The 18,524-nt window shown below is 44.4% G+C and overlaps 1 protein-coding gene across 3 annotated transcripts; it reads left to right on the top strand.

Annotated features, from left to right (window-relative positions):
* Positions 1–2,220: 2,220 nt before the first annotated feature.
* Positions 2,221–18,091, top strand: DTD2 (D-aminoacyl-tRNA deacylase 2). 3 transcript variants are annotated; one of them, XM_077819006.1, is made up of 4 exons: positions 2,221–2,459; positions 5,390–5,443; positions 9,289–9,358; positions 17,592–18,091. In XM_077819006.1, exons 1-4 carry the CDS (start codon positions 2,349–2,351, stop codon positions 17,915–17,917), a joined length of 561 nt encoding a protein of 186 aa, XP_077675132.1. In that variant the 5' UTR covers positions 2,221–2,348; the 3' UTR covers positions 17,918–18,091. The 3 variants fall into 3 exon arrangements, with proteins under 3 accessions (XP_077675132.1, XP_077675134.1, XP_077675133.1); XM_077819008.1 differs by lacking the exon at positions 5,390–5,443 and having other exon boundaries at positions 2,221–2,417; XM_077819007.1 differs by lacking the exon at positions 5,390–5,443.
* Positions 18,092–18,524: the final 433 nt, after the last annotated feature.

Below are 18,524 nucleotides of genomic sequence, written 5' to 3'. Positions count from 1 at the left end.
CACAGAAGGTTGCTTTTGCAGAATGCCATTGCGGCAAGATGTCCCTATGTAAAAGAGACTGATACCTTTTAAATAATATGAAAGTGAATCCACCCCAAGGCTGTATTGTAGCCATTAGTTAGTGCATACTGGCCCTTGACATGTGATAGATACATAACCTTGGCCCATATCACGTGACTGGGGCCAGGTAATAAACATCTGTCCCTTGTAAGCACTCATACAGGTTACAAATTTATTACACAGTGTTGTAATTATTCTGGGTAAAATGAAGCCAATAAAAGTCCTGATCCTGGAATGAGCTCTGCATAGGTGGACCTCTGTGCCCACACTGAGCCCCACTGACTTTTCTGGGGCTCCATCTACTCAGAGAGTTACTTTTGGGAGGGAATTCAAGGGAGGATTGGGGCCCAAGTGCCTTGGATCTGATACAGATCAGAACTTGGACAGTCCCACTTTAAGGGTCTGAGGAATGCAGAACCGCTCTGTTATTTTAGGGACTGTCCTGTGACTATTAGGATAGGTGGGAACCTGGCAGAGACCTAGAAATTATTAGAATGCTTCCAAATTTTCCTGGAAGCAAGTGGAAACATGTGAAAATTGTATACATTTTTAATTTGTTGATCTTAATTCTTTCCCATACTTTGTATCTAACATCACTTCCTTTAAAAAAGACAAACAAACCAGGAGTACTTGTGGCATACAGACTAACACAGCTGCTACTCTGAAACCTATCACTTCCTTTTGTTCATTTCCACTCACTGCATGCTGTCAGCAGCTGCAACATTAAAAAGGCATGTTCTAACCAAATGAAACACAATCAATCATGGACAATGTTTATTGGAAATCAGAGCAGACATACGTAATATTTAGTTCAGTAATTACTTGTCTCCCTTCTCCTCGCAGAAATTAACCAGCATGCTATTCTCTAGCATATACTATTTTCCCACTGAAGGACAATATTAAGTGAGCATATTTTCCATTCCTTATCATTTAAAAGGCAGCTCTTACATGGCTTCAATTTTAGGGCTATGCTATATACATATTGGTCATATTAGTACTAATGGAACTTAATTATATGCCTGGAGGCAACAACATACATAAATACATTCTCTGGGAAAAATATCAGTTTTCACCTTTATTTGGATTGAACAGAATAATTTATTACAGGTGAACTTAATTCTACGTAGCAGAAAAAAAAAAAGATGTCTAAGACTCACAAATCTACTTCTTCACTCATGACCTGTCTCCTTCAGCCCAAATTAAAATCTCAGCCTTACTGACATTTCCTTGTGGATGTCCAGCCATCAGCTTAAGCTCAACAGCCTGATCCCTGGTGATGGGACTGCAGCTGTCAGCCCTGAGGCTGCGAAGCTCCAACTGTTCCCTTTATCCCCACCTCCAGGATGCACAGTCCGCCTTCTGCATGAGCTTCAGCCACCCAGGACTGGCAACCAGAGCTCTTTTAAAAAAAAAAAAAAAAACACACACACAGCTGGTGCCTCTGGGCATACTCCCACCCCTCCCTTGGGAGGCATGCCCAGTAGTTTGAGAACCCGATTTAAAACATTTTAGTGATAATTAGCTGCAGTCAGCTCACAGATCCTTTTTGTTGGTGTGGCAGGGTGATGAGTGGCTTTTTTTCTACATCTTCTAGGTGGCAACCCTAAGGATGGGGGCTAGGAAACTCAAGCCAGGAACCAGGAGAGAGGAGGGCCACACCCACCTGCTCGGGAAGGAGATTAGATAGTCAAATATCAGGGGGTAGTCCTGTTAGTCTGTATCTACAAAAACAACAAGTCCGGTGGCACCTTAAAGACTAACTGATTTATTTAAGCATAAGCTTTCGTGGGTAAAAACCTCACTTCAGATGCACCTGAAGAAGTGATGTTTTTACCCATCATGCATCCGATGAAGTGAGCTGTAGCTCACGAAGGCTTATGCTCAAATAAATTCTTTCACTTCTCCATGCATCCCCCCCAAACAAAATAAAGCCACGGTTCCCGGGAGAAATTTCACGGAAACTGTCGAGCCCTGGCTGGCGAGGCCGGTCCTGGATCACCTCCCCGCTTCCACGAACTGCGCCACGCTGCAGCAACCCAGCACCTGCGGCTCGACCCTAGGGCCCCATCCCAGCCGGCTACTCCGGCCTCTGGGCGGGGCCCGAACGAGGCTCTTCGCTCCGCACCTCCCGCAGCTGGGAGAGGAGCGGGGCGGAGCTGCCCCCGGCACTGGCCGATGCCCCCACGCCTTCCCGGGTCAGCGCCGGTTCCGGGCGCGGCTGCGGGGCGGTGCCTGCCTTTGCCTGGCCTAGCCCGCGCTGCCCAGTCTCCCCGCCGGCGCTGCCAGCCATGGCCGCCTCCAGCGCGCCGCCCCGCGCACGGGCTCTTCTGCAGCAGTGTTTGGCCTCCCGGCTGCAGGTGAAGCCCGCCGAGCCGGGCTCCGGGGCCGAGTGGGTGGAGGTAACGTGCGCAGCGGCCGGGCCATCGCGCCTCTCCTTCCGGGCTGCCGCGGCAGGGACAGCGCCTCTCTCCCGGCTGAGCCCGCTCGGCGCTTCCGCGCTGTTTGCCCCCAGCCCTGCTGCGCGGGGTTTCCGAGGGAAGCCACGCGCCTGCCCGGCCTGGCTCGGCTCCTTGGGGACCGGTGCAACGTGGGCCACTGCGCTGCGTAGGAATGTGCGACTGACGGTGTCCTGAGCATGCTCAGTTCATCTGCTGAAGCCGCTGCCCTGACACCCCTAGGATTCTGCTGACTGCTTTTGACAGAGGTTAAAAAGTGGCAGAGGGGGCGGGGCGGAGCAGGGGGTGGAAATTTACTGGTGGGGGGGGTGTCAGCAGCTGGAGGCATTAGCATTAGGAGGGGGACTAAAGGGAAAATCAGGGATGGGGAGGAGGAGGCGGCAGAGTTAAGCCCAGGAGTGAGGCGCTGGCAGAGGGTGTCAGAGGGCAAAACCGGGCATAGGGGGTAACAGTTACCCCAGTGGCACTGAGACACCAGTGCTTTGCAAAATAGTTTGTTGGGGGCGGGGGGCGAGAGGCTTTTTTATTTGAACAAAGTGGACAGACGAACTGAGCATGCCCAGTAACATGTGCTGAACCCACTGCCTTTCACCCTGCCCTTACTAGCCGTAAAAATCTGCTGACTGCTATTTACAGGGGTTAAAAAGTGGCAAAGGGGGCAAATCGGAGAAGGGGGGTGCCCAGGGTCAGAGCAGGGGGTGGAAATTGACTGGTGGGGGGGCGGGTCAAGCAGCTGGAGACAGGATTAGGAGAGGGGCTAAAGGGCAAAATCAGGGCTGGGGGGAGGAGCAGGAGTTAAGCTGGTGGTGAGGCGCTGGCAGAGGGTGACAGAGGGCGAAACCCAGCCCAGGCAGGGGCACAGGGGGTAACAGTTACCCCAGTAGGACTGACACACCAGTGCTTTGCCAAAATGGTGGGGGGCAAAGGGGCTTTTTTATTTCCCCTCTCACAGACAGCACCTCTCAGCATCGGCTTCCCAGAGCTGCGTTCTTAAAGGCACAGGGCTGCGTTCTTAAAGTCACAGGCATTCTAATGCCTAGTCAATGCATCTCCTCTTTGTCTGATCTAACCTACTGAGGCTATGTCGACACTACAATTTTCAAAGCGGTCACGGGTGCCAGTGCTCCTGGTAATCCACCTCAACGAGGAGATTAGCTCCCAGCACTGGGAGTCAAGCCTGACCACACTAGCGCTTTAAAGCATTCAAACTTGCGCTCGGGGGTGATTTTTCACACCCCTGAGCCAGCAAGTTAAAGCGCTTTAACTTGCCAGTGTAGATAATCTCTGAGACCTAATTCAGTGAAACATTTTATATATATTCCCTTAGAAACAAAGAATCCCTTATCACTGTATCTGAATGCATAGAGTCTCTAAGCAGTTTCCCAAGTTGTTTTATCTGCTGCTGGGATTCCCTGAATTTTTAATTCTAATTTTTTCTTCTCATTTTGAGAGCAGATGTTTATTCTGTTGGATCATCTGACTTCCATTCTAACTGAATTTCTGGCCTATTGTCAAAACTTTGTTTTGAGTCAGTCCACCAATGGTGTAAATATTGGTGGTCAGACCAATCCTCCGTCTAATCTAGTATCCTGTCTTGTGAAAGTGGCCAATGCTAGGTGCTTCTAAGGGAATGATCAGACCAGGCAATGACTCATTGAACTATCCCATTGTCGACTCCCAGCATCTGACAGTCAAAGGATGGTTTCAGGACATGCAGAGCATGGGCCTGCATCCCTGATTATTGTGATGAAGTGGGAATGTTTTTCATGTTTCCTCTGAATATTGTAGGGGTGCCTCAGTTTCCCCTTGGGGCAGTTGCTATAGACCTAACTCCCTCCCCTTTCTGCAGCTCCATCTATGCATTATATGCAACATATGCAAGGGCTGTCATGCAAGAGGCCTACAGGCCTGTATCCTGTAAGACTTGGCTTGAGCTAAAGCATTGACGTATGCTAGGCTGTGGCACTTGACACAAATAATGGACACAAATGACTTTCAAATAATTGTGAAAGTACTGCAAGACTCTGTGGTGATATGTGTTATTGTCAGTGAGCACTTTTGCTAGATTAACTCAGGTGTACCGGTCCCAATCATTTTGTAGCCTCTAAGACAAGATTGCTGAAACACAAAGTCCAAAAAGGTGTGGCATAGGCACTTAGACAAAAAAAGAGAGGTGGAAGTGCTCACATGTTTAAAAGACATATAAATTTAAAGACAGAGTTAAAAGTAAATTCATGTTCTATACCCGCCCCTGAATCCATCCGCTACCAGTTTTTGTTGCTTTAGAATAATTTTACAACTGCTTTTAAAATGTTTCTCTCCCCTTGCAAAAGAACCACATAAATAACAGAGAAAATAAGGCCCTCACACTGCAATGTGATGTGTGCAGGCTGACCCCTGCACTCATGTAGAGCACCATTGAAATTGTTGGGGCTCTGTGGGTGCAGAAATCCACCTGCATGAATCATATTACAGAATCAGCATCTGAGTACAAGGAAAACAGCAAAATTGGCTAGGCACAAAGTAAATTAACATAAATATTTTTTCCTTATCATTCCATTATAGTAATCTTAGGGATTTGTTGTAACAAGAATAGATAAAGTTTCAGAGGGAAATATGATTGTTGACTGTGTCCTTTTACATATTCAGAAAAGAGGGATAAACTACAATATGTTGTGATTTAAACCTTTCCAAGAATGTTATGCTGTTTAAATAAATCTCTTATTTCAGGTTTTAAATTATTTAACCTAAATCTGTGAAAGAGCAACATCCAGTAGAGGAATTTGCGTGAGGAATTGTACTATATAAACTAGCAGGTCCCTTCCAGCCATAAAGTGTATTTTCAGTGATCACTGCTCTTTTATCTTCCCTAGGCATTTCACTGGTATTTCAAGATGAGGCAAAAGCCAGTCACTCCACAGCAAAAAGTATGGAAAGAGCTGAATCCCTTAGCATAACATTTCTTTAGAGGGCAGTAATGAATTTCTGCCTTTGTGTTTCTTACTATAATGTTACCACTTACATGCTCTCCAACACAAAAATAAAAAAACGAAGACCCAGTAAATTATTACTAACACAAAATTTATGTTCTCAATAGTTTTAAATATTCTGTCATGATATTGGTCTCTGTGTTTAACAATCTGAGAGTGTTTTTACAAAACTGTGATGTGATTGAATATTATGTTAATGTCCGGAGGTATAGGACATTACTAAATTAGCCATTACCGTGATTATCACATTTCAAATGAAAATTAATTCATATTTAAACTGAAAGTGACTTATTTGCATGTTTGACAGGAGAAAAGCTTTGGATATTTTCTGCCTTGAAATTAAGTAATCAAATCCATTAGGTATGAATTGTTTCTGCTGCTTATTTTCATTTCAGAGCATCTTTGAATACACAGTGTCACCATTCATATCTGTCCATGGCTTGTTCTCCATTAAGCCCAGCCTGGTCATGTCCCAGCATATAATGTCCCGGTGTCTAGTGAGTGGTTGGCCTCTAGGTCAAACTCACCTTGGTTATTTTTACATTATTTTCTTTGCTATCCTACCATCTGTTTGGCTTCTGCAGTGTGCCTACCATTGTAATCTTTTTGATTGTAGTCAGTCCTATACCCTGATTTCACACCCTACTCTCTAACTTCATTTGTCTTAAAATCATTCCACTTTAGAACTGCTTCTTTCAAAGCACTGTCATCTCTGTTGTGTCCCTAGTCTTCTGATGTCTATTTCATGTAATGCAGCTGCTTCCAGACCATGGAGTAGTACTGTTAGGGTACCAGTTTGATAAATTTTCACTCTGGTACCAAATATAATGCTTTCATCAGTCCATAAGTTCATTAGTTCCTGTGCAGCACTTGTGAGTATGGCACATCTCTTTTTAATCTCATCCTTCATGGAACCACCAACACTGATCAAGATTCCTAGGTACATATAAGATTCTGTTTGTTCCATGACTCCACTGCTGCCGCATTTAAACACTCATTCCCTTGTCCCTTTTCCAAGATGCAACCACTTTGTCGTCTTGGCATTTATTGTAAGGCCAAGTTGATTACACCAGTTTTCCAATGTAGCAAAGAGTATCATCGTTAATTCAAATGTGTCTGCCAGTTGTTGTCCTCTGTATAGGTTAAGGAGTTTAAATAGATTGTCCAATCTCATGTCTTCCAATTCGGGTAATAGTCCTAATGTCCAGTTTAAGAACATGATGACAAGTGACAGTGATTTCATGCCCCTTTGTCTTACACCAAATTTTTACTTAAACCAGTTGCTTAATTTTCCACACTGCAGGAGTCTTCATACATAGCTATTGTAATTGTAGTGATCTCATCTGGAACTTGATATGATTTTGCTACTTTCCATAATGCTTCCCTCCAAACCAAATCATATGCCTTCATGCACTCAATGAAAACAGCAAACTCTTTAATCCCCTTTCTGACTTTTTCCCGTCAACTATTGGAGCGTGGATATCTGATCAATGCAACATTGGCCTGTTCCTTGCCTACTACTTACCCTTTATCTGTTGAAAATTACTTTAATCATGATTCTTCCCAATACTGACAATAAGCTTGCACCTCTATAATTATTTGGATTGTTAGGATCTCCTCTGTTTAAGATTGTTACTATTACCTTTAGCTAGTCATCTGCCATCTCCTGTTGCTCCCACAACTAGTAACGTTTTTTTCCTAATTTTGTGATAGCACTTGTCCTGCCAACTTTTACCAACTCAGATGTTATATTGTCTACTCCTATTTTTAACTGTTTCACTGTTCTTTCTATATCTTCTTCTGATGGTAATTCAGTGCTGATATCCGTTCTGCCTTACCAGCTGCCTTGTTCATCTAGCACATTTAGAATGCTTGCAGCTGAATGATCTGCAGTGCTTAGCACTTTATCAAAATGCTCCTTCCATACTTCCGGCATGACTTGAGTATTTTTTGTCAGTCCACCAGTAGCTTATTTTACTGCTTGCATGTTGAGCTGATGTTTCCATGCAACTTACCCTTTTTGTCTATTGTTTTCATATCTTGTTTTCTTGATGCCTCCTCGAGTTATTGAGCCTCTTCTTTCCAAAACTATTTCTTGTCCAGTCTTTGTGATTTCTTCACCCCTTTGCATAAAGCTTTTACCTCTGCTTTTCCAGTAGTCTCGGCTTGGTTACACTTTTCCTGTAATTTTCTTGTTTCATTGCTTGTTCAGCTTTTCCTTGTTTGCTTACGCCTTCCAGCAGTAGTTCTGCTGTATTTTGCATTGCTTTCTTGTATATTTCACATCTGGTCTGCAGTGACATTTCTTCATCATTACAAATTAACATTCTGAAACATCCTCCAACCATCACCTTGTATGCTTCCCTCAGAGAGCTACCCTTTAATTTGTCAAGATCAAATTTGGCTCCAGTTGCACCCATCTTCTTCTTGGACTTTAACTTAATCTTAACTTTTGTCATTAGTAACTCATGATCATTGCCACACTCAGCACTTCTATAGAACCTAACCTCCAACAATGTTTGACTATGCCTTTTACTGATAATAATGTGATCAAATCTGGTTTTTGATTTGACCATCTGGTGAGTTCCATGTAGTCTTGTGCATGTCTTTGTGAGGAAGCAAAGTACAATCAATAATTAGACTGTGCATTTCATAGCAAGTTCTTAATCTTTCCCCATTATCATTTCCTGTCTTCATGCCATGTGGTCCAGCACTGTTCATTTGCTTACCATGTCTGCTACCAGCTTTTGCATTCAGCTCTCCCATAATCAAAGAAATCTCATCTACATTGCTGTCTAGCTGCTGATAAAACACATCCTCTTCTTCCTCGTTTGCTGTTTCTGTTGGTGCATAACAGCGGATCACAATTATGCATAGTTTATTGTAGTAGTAAATCTTATTATGACAATCCGCTCAGACATTGTTTCCAGCTGTTGAAGTAACTATTCTCTTGTTCACTGCTGTAGCAACACCATCTCTATGATTAATTTGCCCACTTGAGTGTCCAGAATAAAGGAAAGTGTAGTTTCCAACTCTCAGCTTTCCTGTGCCCAGCCAATGTGTCTCCCATATGGCAGCAAGGGAAGCTTGTAACTTCCTTAACTCCTCCACTATGAGCTCAGTCTGGTCTGGAGTCAATAGAGTTCTAATGTTCCGGCTCACAATATGTGTAATATATCTAGCTGTTATCCAAAATCCATGACCCACTTCCATTTGTTAGGTCTGGGTTGAAATCTGTTTAGTTTGGTTTGCTGTTCTGTTTCTATAACAAGTGAGTTTCAGGTATAATGGCTTGTTAGGCCAGCCCACCGTATCCAGTTCATAGGAATGTCTTGTCATAGCCTTCTAGGAACAGATATCAGTAGTTCCACCCTAATTTACTTGCATTCCAAGGCGAACGATCTTGGACTGCTCAGTTTTGAAATCAGGGGTTTCCCATCTCCTAGACAGACTTGCTTGAAGAGGCTCTGAAATTAAATGAGTTTTCCATCACCCAAATACTCTTGTTTCACAACATCTTATTCCGTAACCCCTTCTGGGTTTCCCCCATTCACCATGCAGTGGACTTGTTTCTGTGCCATTGGATCCCAGCATGAGGAAGAATTCTATATCTGCTTTTAATTTTAGCCTGTGTATTAATATATTGTAAATTGCAATTAAATTTGGGTTAATGTACAGATAATGGATTGTCTTAATTACATTAGTAAGTACCATACAGATATATAAACATATACACAATACTTTTCTTCTTTTTTTTTTTTTGTGTGTGCAATCTTTCGTAGATCCAAAGAGGACTGGTTATCTACATATGCTTCTTCAAAGGAGCCAGTGAGGAACTAATTCCAAAAATGGGTATGTTTTATTATTGGTATTCTTACAATAAGGGATAAGCAAAAAACAATGGGCTTGTTTATCCAGCAGCTAAATGCATGAAGAAGCTACAGAATCAGGCCCAGTTTGAGGTCTGACTGGAGAGAGCAATAAGAACAATATCTTTCAAAAGAAACTTCGTAAATGAGAACCTGTAAATTGCAAAATTTACTCCACACTGAAATTATTCGGAGCTGGTAATTTTATTCTGAGTTCTACCTTGTATCTCCCCAGTCATGAGTCTCCATTGCTGTCCTCCTTTCAGTGACTGTTTTGGCAGTAGCTCTGTATAGAAACTCTGTATAGAAGGCCATCAAGCTTGATGACATCAAGCTCCCTGCCTGTGAGCCGAGTTTTTCTTCCTCAGTCCATTTGACAGGTGTCTGCATCTCATCTTGTGTCCATGCACTAGTGGTGGACCCTGTTGGAAGATTGGGTATATTCAATGTAAACTGATTTTATTCTGGTTAATAACTGTAATGGGGTTCTCTCACTGTGAAGGTGCCTTCTGGCTGCTCAGGGGATTAGCTTTGTTCAGATCTGATACCCTCTTCATTATTTTCTCTCACCACGGTCCCTTTTGTTCTCTGGGACTCGCCGTGCTCCCTCTTTGTGACTTGGCCTTCTGCCCAGGTCATTATATGCGTTTCCCCTTCAGGGTGTATCAAAGTGTCTCAGGATTGACTGTCAGGCTAATGCAGGACTATCCTCTAATTCAGACTGTCCTCTAATTCAGGACTATGCCAGTGGCAGGTAGGGGAACCAGGACCCACCCACTACTGTGTTCCAGTACAAGGACCTTCTGATCAGTAACCACAGTCTGCTTATTGCCAGACCCCATTACTATTTCCTGTGCTCCTTCCTATATTCTCTTCTAGCTCTGGCCCCGCAAGGTTACTAGTGGAGCACCCTCTTCTCCCTGTGGCTATTTCACGTCTTTCAGGTTCTTGCCGGAGTGCCTAAGGGTACGTCTACAGTATGAAATTATTTCAAAATTATTCTATTCGAATTTTCTGAAATGATTTTATACATTTGGTCTTCTGTGTCCCCACTAAAGCGCGTGAATTCGGCGGAGTGCGTCCACAGTACCGAGGCTAACATCGAATGTCGGAGCAGTGCACTGTGGGTAGCTATCCCACAGTTCCCGCCACCCATTGGAATTCTGGGTTAAGCTCCCAGTGCATGATGTGGCAAAAACATTCTCGCGGGTGTTTCTGGGTGTGTGTCGTCAGTCGCTCCTCCCTTCATGAAAGCTATGACAGAAAATCGTTTCAGGCCTTTTTGGCGTGCAGACGCCATACTGCTTTCAGCAGACCGTGCACCGCTGCTCTCCTGCTCTCGTCTTCCTATGTAATCTCTAGTATCTACTCTTTTTCTTCCTCATCAAACACTTCTGCTGCCAACTCTGCTCGGCCATCGTGAACTGAGCAGCACAGCTTCCACCGCCAAGTCTGCTCTCCTGCTCTTGCCGCGCTACCGAGCTTCTCCATGTTGTTTGTCCTGAGCTCCCGCCTCCGTGAAAGCTACAGAAGACAACCATTTCCTGCCTTTTTGCAGCTATCATGAACTGAACAGCACCTCTTCTGCTGCCACTCTGTTCTCCTATGTTTCGCGCTCTTTTTCCAGGATTACCCATGCAGGCGCCATAGCCATGGAGCCCGCTCAGATCTCCGCTGCAGTTTTGACCATTGTAAATACCTTGCGCATTATCCAGCAGTATGTGCAGTACCTGCAAAACCGGCCGAGGAAGCAACGACAGCGCAATTACTATACTGATGAGGACATGGACACAGACATTCCTAGAAGCACGGCATGTGGCGATTGGGAGATCATGGTGGCATTGAGCCAGGTTCATACTGTGGAAAGCCAATTCTGGGCCCAGGAAACAAGCTTAGACTGGTGGGACTGCATAGTGTTGCAGGTATGGGATGATTCCCAGTGGCTGAGAAACTTTCGTATGCGTAGGGCCACTTCCATGGAACTTTGTGACTTGCTGTCCCCTGCCCCGAAGCGCAAGGACACAAAAATGAGAGTAGCCCTCACAGTTGAGAAGCGAGTGGCCATAGACCTGTGGAAGCTTGCACAGCTACCGGTCAGTTGGGAATCATGAGTGGGCAAATCTACTGTGGGGGCTGCTGTCATGCAAGTAGCCAACGCAATCATTGACCATCTGCTATCAAGGGTAGTGACTTTGGGAAATGTGCAGACCATTGTGGATGGCTTTAATGTGCTGGGGTTCCCTAACTGCGGCGGGGCGAAAGACGGAACGCTTATCCCTATCTTGGCCCCGGAACACCGGGACGGCCAGTACATAGACCGCAAGGAATACGTTTCCATGGTGCTGCAAGGACTGGTGGATCACAAGGGACGTTTCACCGACATCGATGTGGGATGGCCAGGAAAGGTACATGATGCTCGCATCTTCAGAAACTCTGGTCTGTTTGAACAGCTGCAGGAAGGGACTTACTTCCCAGACCAGAAAATTACTGTTGGGGATGTTGAAATGCCTATTGTTATCCTTGGGGACCCAGCCTACCCCTTAATGCCATGGCTCATGAAGCCGTATACAGGCACTCTGGACAGTAGTCAGGAGCAGTTGAACTGTAGGCTGAGCAAGTGCAGAATGGTGGTAGAATGTGCGTTTGGACGTTTGAAAGCGCGCCGGTGCAGTTTACTGACTCGGTTAGATCTCAGCACAACCAATATTCCAATTGCTGCTTGTTGTGTGCTCCACAATATCTGTGAGAGTAAAGGGGAGACTTTTATGGCGGTGTGGGAGGTTGAGACAACTCACCTGGTGGCCAGTTTCACACAGCCAGACGACAGGGCGATTAGAAGAGTGCAGCAGGGCGCACTACAAATCAGAGAAGCTTTGAAAGCCAGTTTCATGACTGGCCAGGGTACGGTGTGACAGTTGTGTGTGTTTCTCTTAAAGTTACCTGCCCCCTAGATATATGAAAGGAAATAAAGTCACAATTGTTTAAAAACCATTCTTTGTTATTTGTTCCACAAAACATTGAGAGAAATCAGAAGCTAGATGGGGGGGGGGTATTGGGTTAGGAGGGCGGAGGAGGAAGGAAGGAGAAGTCCAGAAACCAAATCAAAATTTCAGCTATGCCAGCTTTCTGCTGCTTGTGCAATCCTCTGGGGTTGACTGTGTGGGTCCCCGTAGCTTCCCCCCTGCCTGGTGTTCTTGGGCATCTGGGTGAGGAAGCTATGGAACCTGGGGAGGAGGGAGGGCGGTTATACAGGGGCTGCAGCAGCAGTCTGTGGTCTTGCTGCCTTTCCCGCATTAGATCCACCATACAGTGGAGCATGTCAGTTTGCTCCCCCATGAGCTTGACCATAGCATCCTGTCTGCTCTCATCACGCGTGTCCCTCCTCTCTTCATATTCCTGTAACGCTTTACGCGACTCCGCAATTGTTTGCCTCCACACATTCAGCTGGGCCCTCTCAGTGTGGGAGGATTGCATGAGCTCGGCGAACATGTCGTCCCGAGTTCGTTTTTTCCACTTTCTAATCTGGACCAGCCTCTGGGATGGAGTAGATAGGGGCCATGTTGAAACATTTGCACCTGCTGCAGGAGGAGAAAAAGGGAGGGTAGTATTTTAAAAGATACATTTTAGAGAACAAAGGGGACACTGTTTCTCAGTGAAACAGGCAATTCATAGTACACAGCACATGTTCTTTCTGTACAAGGTCGCATTTTGCCTCTTATACTGAAGTGCCTGCCACTTTGGTGTGAGTAAGCCATCACATGCAGCCGGGCAACAGAACTCAGCTTGCAGGCAGCCATGGTAAGCCCTAGGGGCACACAGGGTTCTGTGTCTTCCGCATTCATTTCAATGCTTTCAAACTGCTGGGCCCCCTTTCCCATAGCAAGCAATGCCTGGTGGGTTTGCCATATAAAAGGAGGACCTGCGGGCTCTCTGGGATGATCGCTTCACACAATACCCTCCCCCCTCCCCCACAACGCATGGCTCCGTTGAGGCTCTGAGCGGGGATGAGCCCTTTAAACTAAATACGAACAGCCCAGCGCAGCTGGGTTTCCCCCTACCCCCTACCACGTGGCTCTGATCAAGCTCTCACTCACCAGAAGTGCCTTCTCCAGGGTCATGATCCGGGAGCCTGCCTTGGGAGTGGGGGGAAGCTGTTGGCTCCAGCATTAAGAATAGTTCCTGGCTAGGGGGAAAAACGGATTCCACACTTGCCGCCTGTGCACTGTCTTCCTCCTCCTCCTTTTGTCCTCCAAAAACTCATCCTCCTCACTCCATGCTACTCCCCCCTTGCAGGTGTCCACGGACAGTGGTGGGGTAGTGGTGGCGTCACCCCCCATAATTGCATGCAGCTCAAGGTAGAAGCGGCATGTATGGGGTTGTGACCCAGAGCGCCTGTTCGCCTCTCTGGCCTTTTGGTACGCTTGCCTGAGCTCCTTGATTTTTGTACAACGCTGCTCTGTGTCCCTGGAGTAGCCTATTTCCGTCATGGCCCTGGAGACTTTAGCGTACGTATTTGCTTTTCTTTTTTTGGAACATTGTTCTGCCATAACAGATTCGTCTCCCCAACATGCGATGAGATCCAGTACCTCCTGTCTGGACCATGCTGGAGCTCATCTGCGAATCTGGGACTGCATGGTCTCTTGTGATGGTGGACTCTGCATGGTCGCCTGTGCTGGTGGACTGTGCTGATGGTCACCTGTGCTGATGGTGACCAAACAAGAAATTCAAAAGTTCCCGGGGCTTTTACTGCCTACTTGGGTAGTGCATCGGAGTTGAGCGTGTTGTCCAGAGCGGTTGAAAGGGAGCATTCTGGGATAGCTCCCGGAGGCCAATAACGTCGAATTGCGTCCACGGTACCTGTAACCCAGAACTGTAATCTCGATTTTAGCGCTACTCCACTTGCCGAGGTGGAGTACAGAAATCGGATTAAAGAGCCCTTTAAATCGAAAAAAATGGTTTGGCCGTGTGGACGGAATCAGTTTTATTTCGAAGTAACTCGGCTAATTCCGAAATAACCGTGTACTGTAGACCAGGCCTAAGCACACCTCCCTCCTCCCAGGTAGTGACTGCAGACTACTTCCCCTGCAGCCTCCTTTTGTTCTCAGCCTGCTGGTTTTGTACCAGCCCAGCATACACTTGTTCACCTGAGCTTCATCTTCTAAGGGCTTGGCTATCTACCCTAATTCTTCCCCAGGGGGAGCCTGTTAGGTTAATTAACCCTTTCCCTGCCACCTTAACCTTTTCAGGTGAGGTGTGGAATGAATACCCCATCACAATAACATGCTAGCAAATCTAATACATTATGATCATATGGTTCCTTGTGTGACATATTACTTATATGGATGTTAAAGGAATGACTTGGATCCAAGATGGAGCTGAACATCTAGGGAAAATAACCTTTCAAATGACACATTGCATGACCTTCAGTTCCTAATAAATTAGGAGTATTTTAATACCAACCTGACTGTATATTCAGGATATTGAAAATGATGATGCACCGTGAGCCAGCAGAAGGAGTTGGGTAGAATTATTTCCTTCCCTTTTCTTATCAGAAATATTAGGTATATAGTTGACAGCATAAGTCTTAATATTTGCCTTAGGATGGAGATGCTAGGCATAAGGTCAGTTGGTAATGGTGTTTTTTCCTCTGTCACCATCCTATTCATCCTTTATTTTCTGTTTCATTTCTTCACTTTCCCTGTTTTTAGAAGTCGGGATGGATTACCCATGCATTACAATTATCTCTTTGCTTAGGAGCATTTTTTGCACAATGGTGATATACGAGTAGTTTGACAAAACTGTGTGGTCACAGAATATTTCAAGCTATTTGCTAATGCTAGCAGAAAGATCCCACTGTGCAAAAGCACAGATGCAGAATTGCTGAAGAGGAATTCTGTGGAATTATCTCTCTTAGGTCCTGGGTTCTGTGTGGGAGGGCATGAAGTTTCTGTGATCCTAAACTAAGTTTAAATCTTTGTGTGTGTTAAAACAATATAACACAAAAGAAATGTTGTGCTTGTGAAAATTCCATGGGGCTATCACTGGAGAACAAAATACTTTTTCATAGCAAAACTGATACATCCAGGGCAGCAGCAGCAGTACAAGTTTCCCCATACTGCCCACTAACATAATCTGACAGTGATTTAAGGAATGGCTCATTCTTTGTGAGCCATTCAATCCTTGTCCTTATTGGGACTCCAGTGACCTGACAGGTTATTTTTAGGGCCCTATCAAATTCACAGTCCATTTTGGTCAGTTTCACGATTTTAAAAATTGTAAATTTCATTATTTCAGCTATTTAAATCTGAAATTTCGCGCTATTGTAATTGTAGGGGTCCTGACCCAAAAAGGAGTTGTGGGGGGGGTCACAAGGTTATTGTAGTGGTGGTTGCTGTACTGCTACCCTTACTTTGCGCTGCTGCTGGCAGCAGTGCTGCCTTCAGAGCTGGGCAGCTGGAGAGCGGCGGCTGCTAGTCAGGAGCCCAGCTCTGAAGGCAGAGCCACCGCCAGCAGCAGCGCAGAAGTAACGATGGCATGGTATGGTATTGCCACCCTTACTTTGCGCTGCTATGTGAAGAGCTGGGTCTTCAGTTAGCAAGCCACTGCTCTCTGGCCGCCCAGCTCTGAAGGCAGCACAGAAGTAAGGGTGGCAATACTGCAACCCCCCCACCCCAAAATAACTTTGCAACCTCCCTGCAACTCCCTTTTGGGTCAGGACCCCCAATTTGAGAAACCCTGGTCTTCCCCATGTAGGCACAGTGTCAGTTTTATTAATTATGCAATTTTTCTAGTAGTACATTTTCCTTATGTGAATTTTAAAGTTATTTAAAAGACTATCTGGTTTCTGGATCATAATCCCACCTGTACCTCATTCAAACATCAGCCCTCAGAGAAATTTACATGGGTTTGGAGAAGGATGATATGGGTTTCCCATCCTTGTATCCCATGTGTGGGGTGGGGGAGAGCAGGGAGAAAAGAAATGAGGGGATGATCTGTTCTATAATAAGCATACTGTGGAAAAAGGGGTATAAGGTAAATGGAATTCTGATCGCCTGTTTGTATATATCGTGGGTCAAGGATGAACTCTACTTTTGGCCTCTCCCACAGTCTCTTTGTGGGCACCTGTTTCAAATGACAGACCTACAACTACGCTTCTCTCAGAATGGAGTCCCACATTCACCTCACTTCAGATGGGATTGACTATTCTGCACTACCCCCTGTTTACGAGCCATATTACTTCAGCAGGCCCAAGAGGGTTTGGCTCAGACTGTTGACTTCTCTCTGGAAGTTTGTGACTAGTGTGAAATTACACTGACTCAGGACAGCTACTTCAAAACAAGTATTATTTATTGGTCCGGGGTATATATCAGAGAGAAAAGGATTAAAAATAACAAAAGCCTGCACATGTATTCTCTTACCTGTACTTAGCCTTTCTTTGCCATTTTAAGTAGGCCCCACTTAACCCAGGCAACCCTAATACTGGGGCTTGGTGAGATAAGCTTCTGCGTCTCTGACAGGCTGACTCCCGAATCAGTGTCCCTTAGGCTGTCTTTTATCCATTTCAAAGTTCCTTTGTTCAAGACTTCCTGCCTGAGGATCTCGTGAGATTTCCATCAGGGCTCCTGAACCTGGTTAAACTGGTTTATGCACTTCTTCACCAGAGGGGGTCAGAAGTTGTCTCCCCACAGTAGATTCAGTGTATTGGCCATTTGAACACCAGGCAAAGCCATGTTCCTGGAGTCCTGGTGAAAGCTGGAGTTGGAATTAACTGTCAGGGTTCCATAGAGTTAGCCACGGCACAATAACCATCAAGTCCACAGATGTATTAATAAATCAAGTTAATACAGATATCTCCTATGTTCTTCACAATATACAAAATCTTTCTTCAGTATGGAAAGTACTAATCTGTGGTTAATATAAACTGTATGGAGATATAATATTTGCCTGGTATGCATTGATTGATTAATCAGCTTTTTTTCACCTTAGAATATAAATTTCTCTTCACAGCTCTGCTATGTAATTTGATTATTAAAGTTCAAATATAGACATTGTAATGAACCATTTTAAAATGTTTTATTTGAATACGTTCTCTTAGCCATCCTGACTGAAGTATTTGTTAATATATTGCTTTTCACAGTTATAGTAGGTTTAAGGTTAATTTTAGACACACAGTACATTTTTAATATGTATTTTATTTGATTTTTTTTGTTTTGCAGTTAATACACTGTTGAATGTTAAATTAAGTGAAACTGAAAGTGGAAAGTATGTTTCTCTTCTGGATTTACCAGGCAACTTATTAATAATACCCCAAGCTACGCTGGGTGGTAGACTGAAGGGAAGAAATATGCAGTATCATTCCAACATTGAAAAAGAAAAAGGGATGGAGCTTTATTCCCATTTTGTAACATTGTGTGAAAAAGAACTGGCTGCTAATACGAAATGTGCTGAAGCAGGTGTTGTTGTTAAGTATGGCACATATGGAAACAGACAGGTGTTAAAACTGGATACAAATGGACCTTTCACTCATATGGTTGAATTTTGAAAGATCAAGTTTATGTATAGTATTCTCCAACAACTGTAGAATTTCTCATTTATAAGTGATAATGTGCTTACATTGATTGGAATGTGAAGAAACAGAAATGTTATTTCAGTAAATTTACACAAGTGTTGTCCAGCCCATGTAATACATTGGTTATTAAAAATGAGTCTAACATTCTCACATGTCTGACCCATCTATGTATCTGAAATATTTTGTTGTTAATGATTACTTAAGATTCATTGTAGTAAAAATGTGTAAAGCAGAAGTTCTTTTTAAATATATTTAAGATGAGAATAATACATATTTTTGTTGCTTTAAAAAAACATGAAGAAAGGTTTAAGTTCATTCGGAAGTAGATTAAAAAAATTTTGGAAAGGGGGAGCCTGTACAGAAGGGATCAGTTCCCCGGGTTCAATTCTCCATTCCTCTATTGATGTAGGCAAGTCACTTAGCCTTTCTGTTCCTCAGTTCCCCATCTGTAAAATAGTAATAATAGTACTTCCCTATTTCACAGAGGTGTTGTCTGAATAGGATTATTAAAGATTGTGATGCATTCAGACACTATAATAATGGGGACCTGTCATAAATATAAAGGGAAGGGTAACCACCT

The sequence above is a fragment of the Eretmochelys imbricata genome, chromosome 6 (genome assembly GCF_965152235.1).
Source record: "Eretmochelys imbricata isolate rEreImb1 chromosome 6, rEreImb1.hap1, whole genome shotgun sequence".
Classification (NCBI taxonomy): Eukaryota; Metazoa; Chordata; order Testudines; family Cheloniidae; genus Eretmochelys; species Eretmochelys imbricata.
Note: the sequence above shows the minus strand (reverse complement) of the source record. Positions and strands in the feature narration are given on the sequence as shown.

What these genes read in the sequence shown, in the direction of transcription:
- DTD2 (XM_077819006.1), top strand. Translation starts at nt 2,349, where the DNA reads ATGGCCGCCTCCAGCGCGCCGCCCCGCGCACGGGCTCTTCTGCAGCAG. An exon ending in CAGTCACTCCACAGCAAAAA is followed by an intron (nt 5,444 to 9,288) that starts GTATGGAAAGAG and finishes AATCTTTCGTAG; the next exon opens with ATCCAAAGAGGACTGGTTAT. An exon ending in GGAACTAATTCCAAAAATGG is followed by an intron (nt 9,359 to 17,591) that starts GTATGTTTTATT and finishes TTTGTTTTGCAG; the next exon opens with TTAATACACTGTTGAATGTT.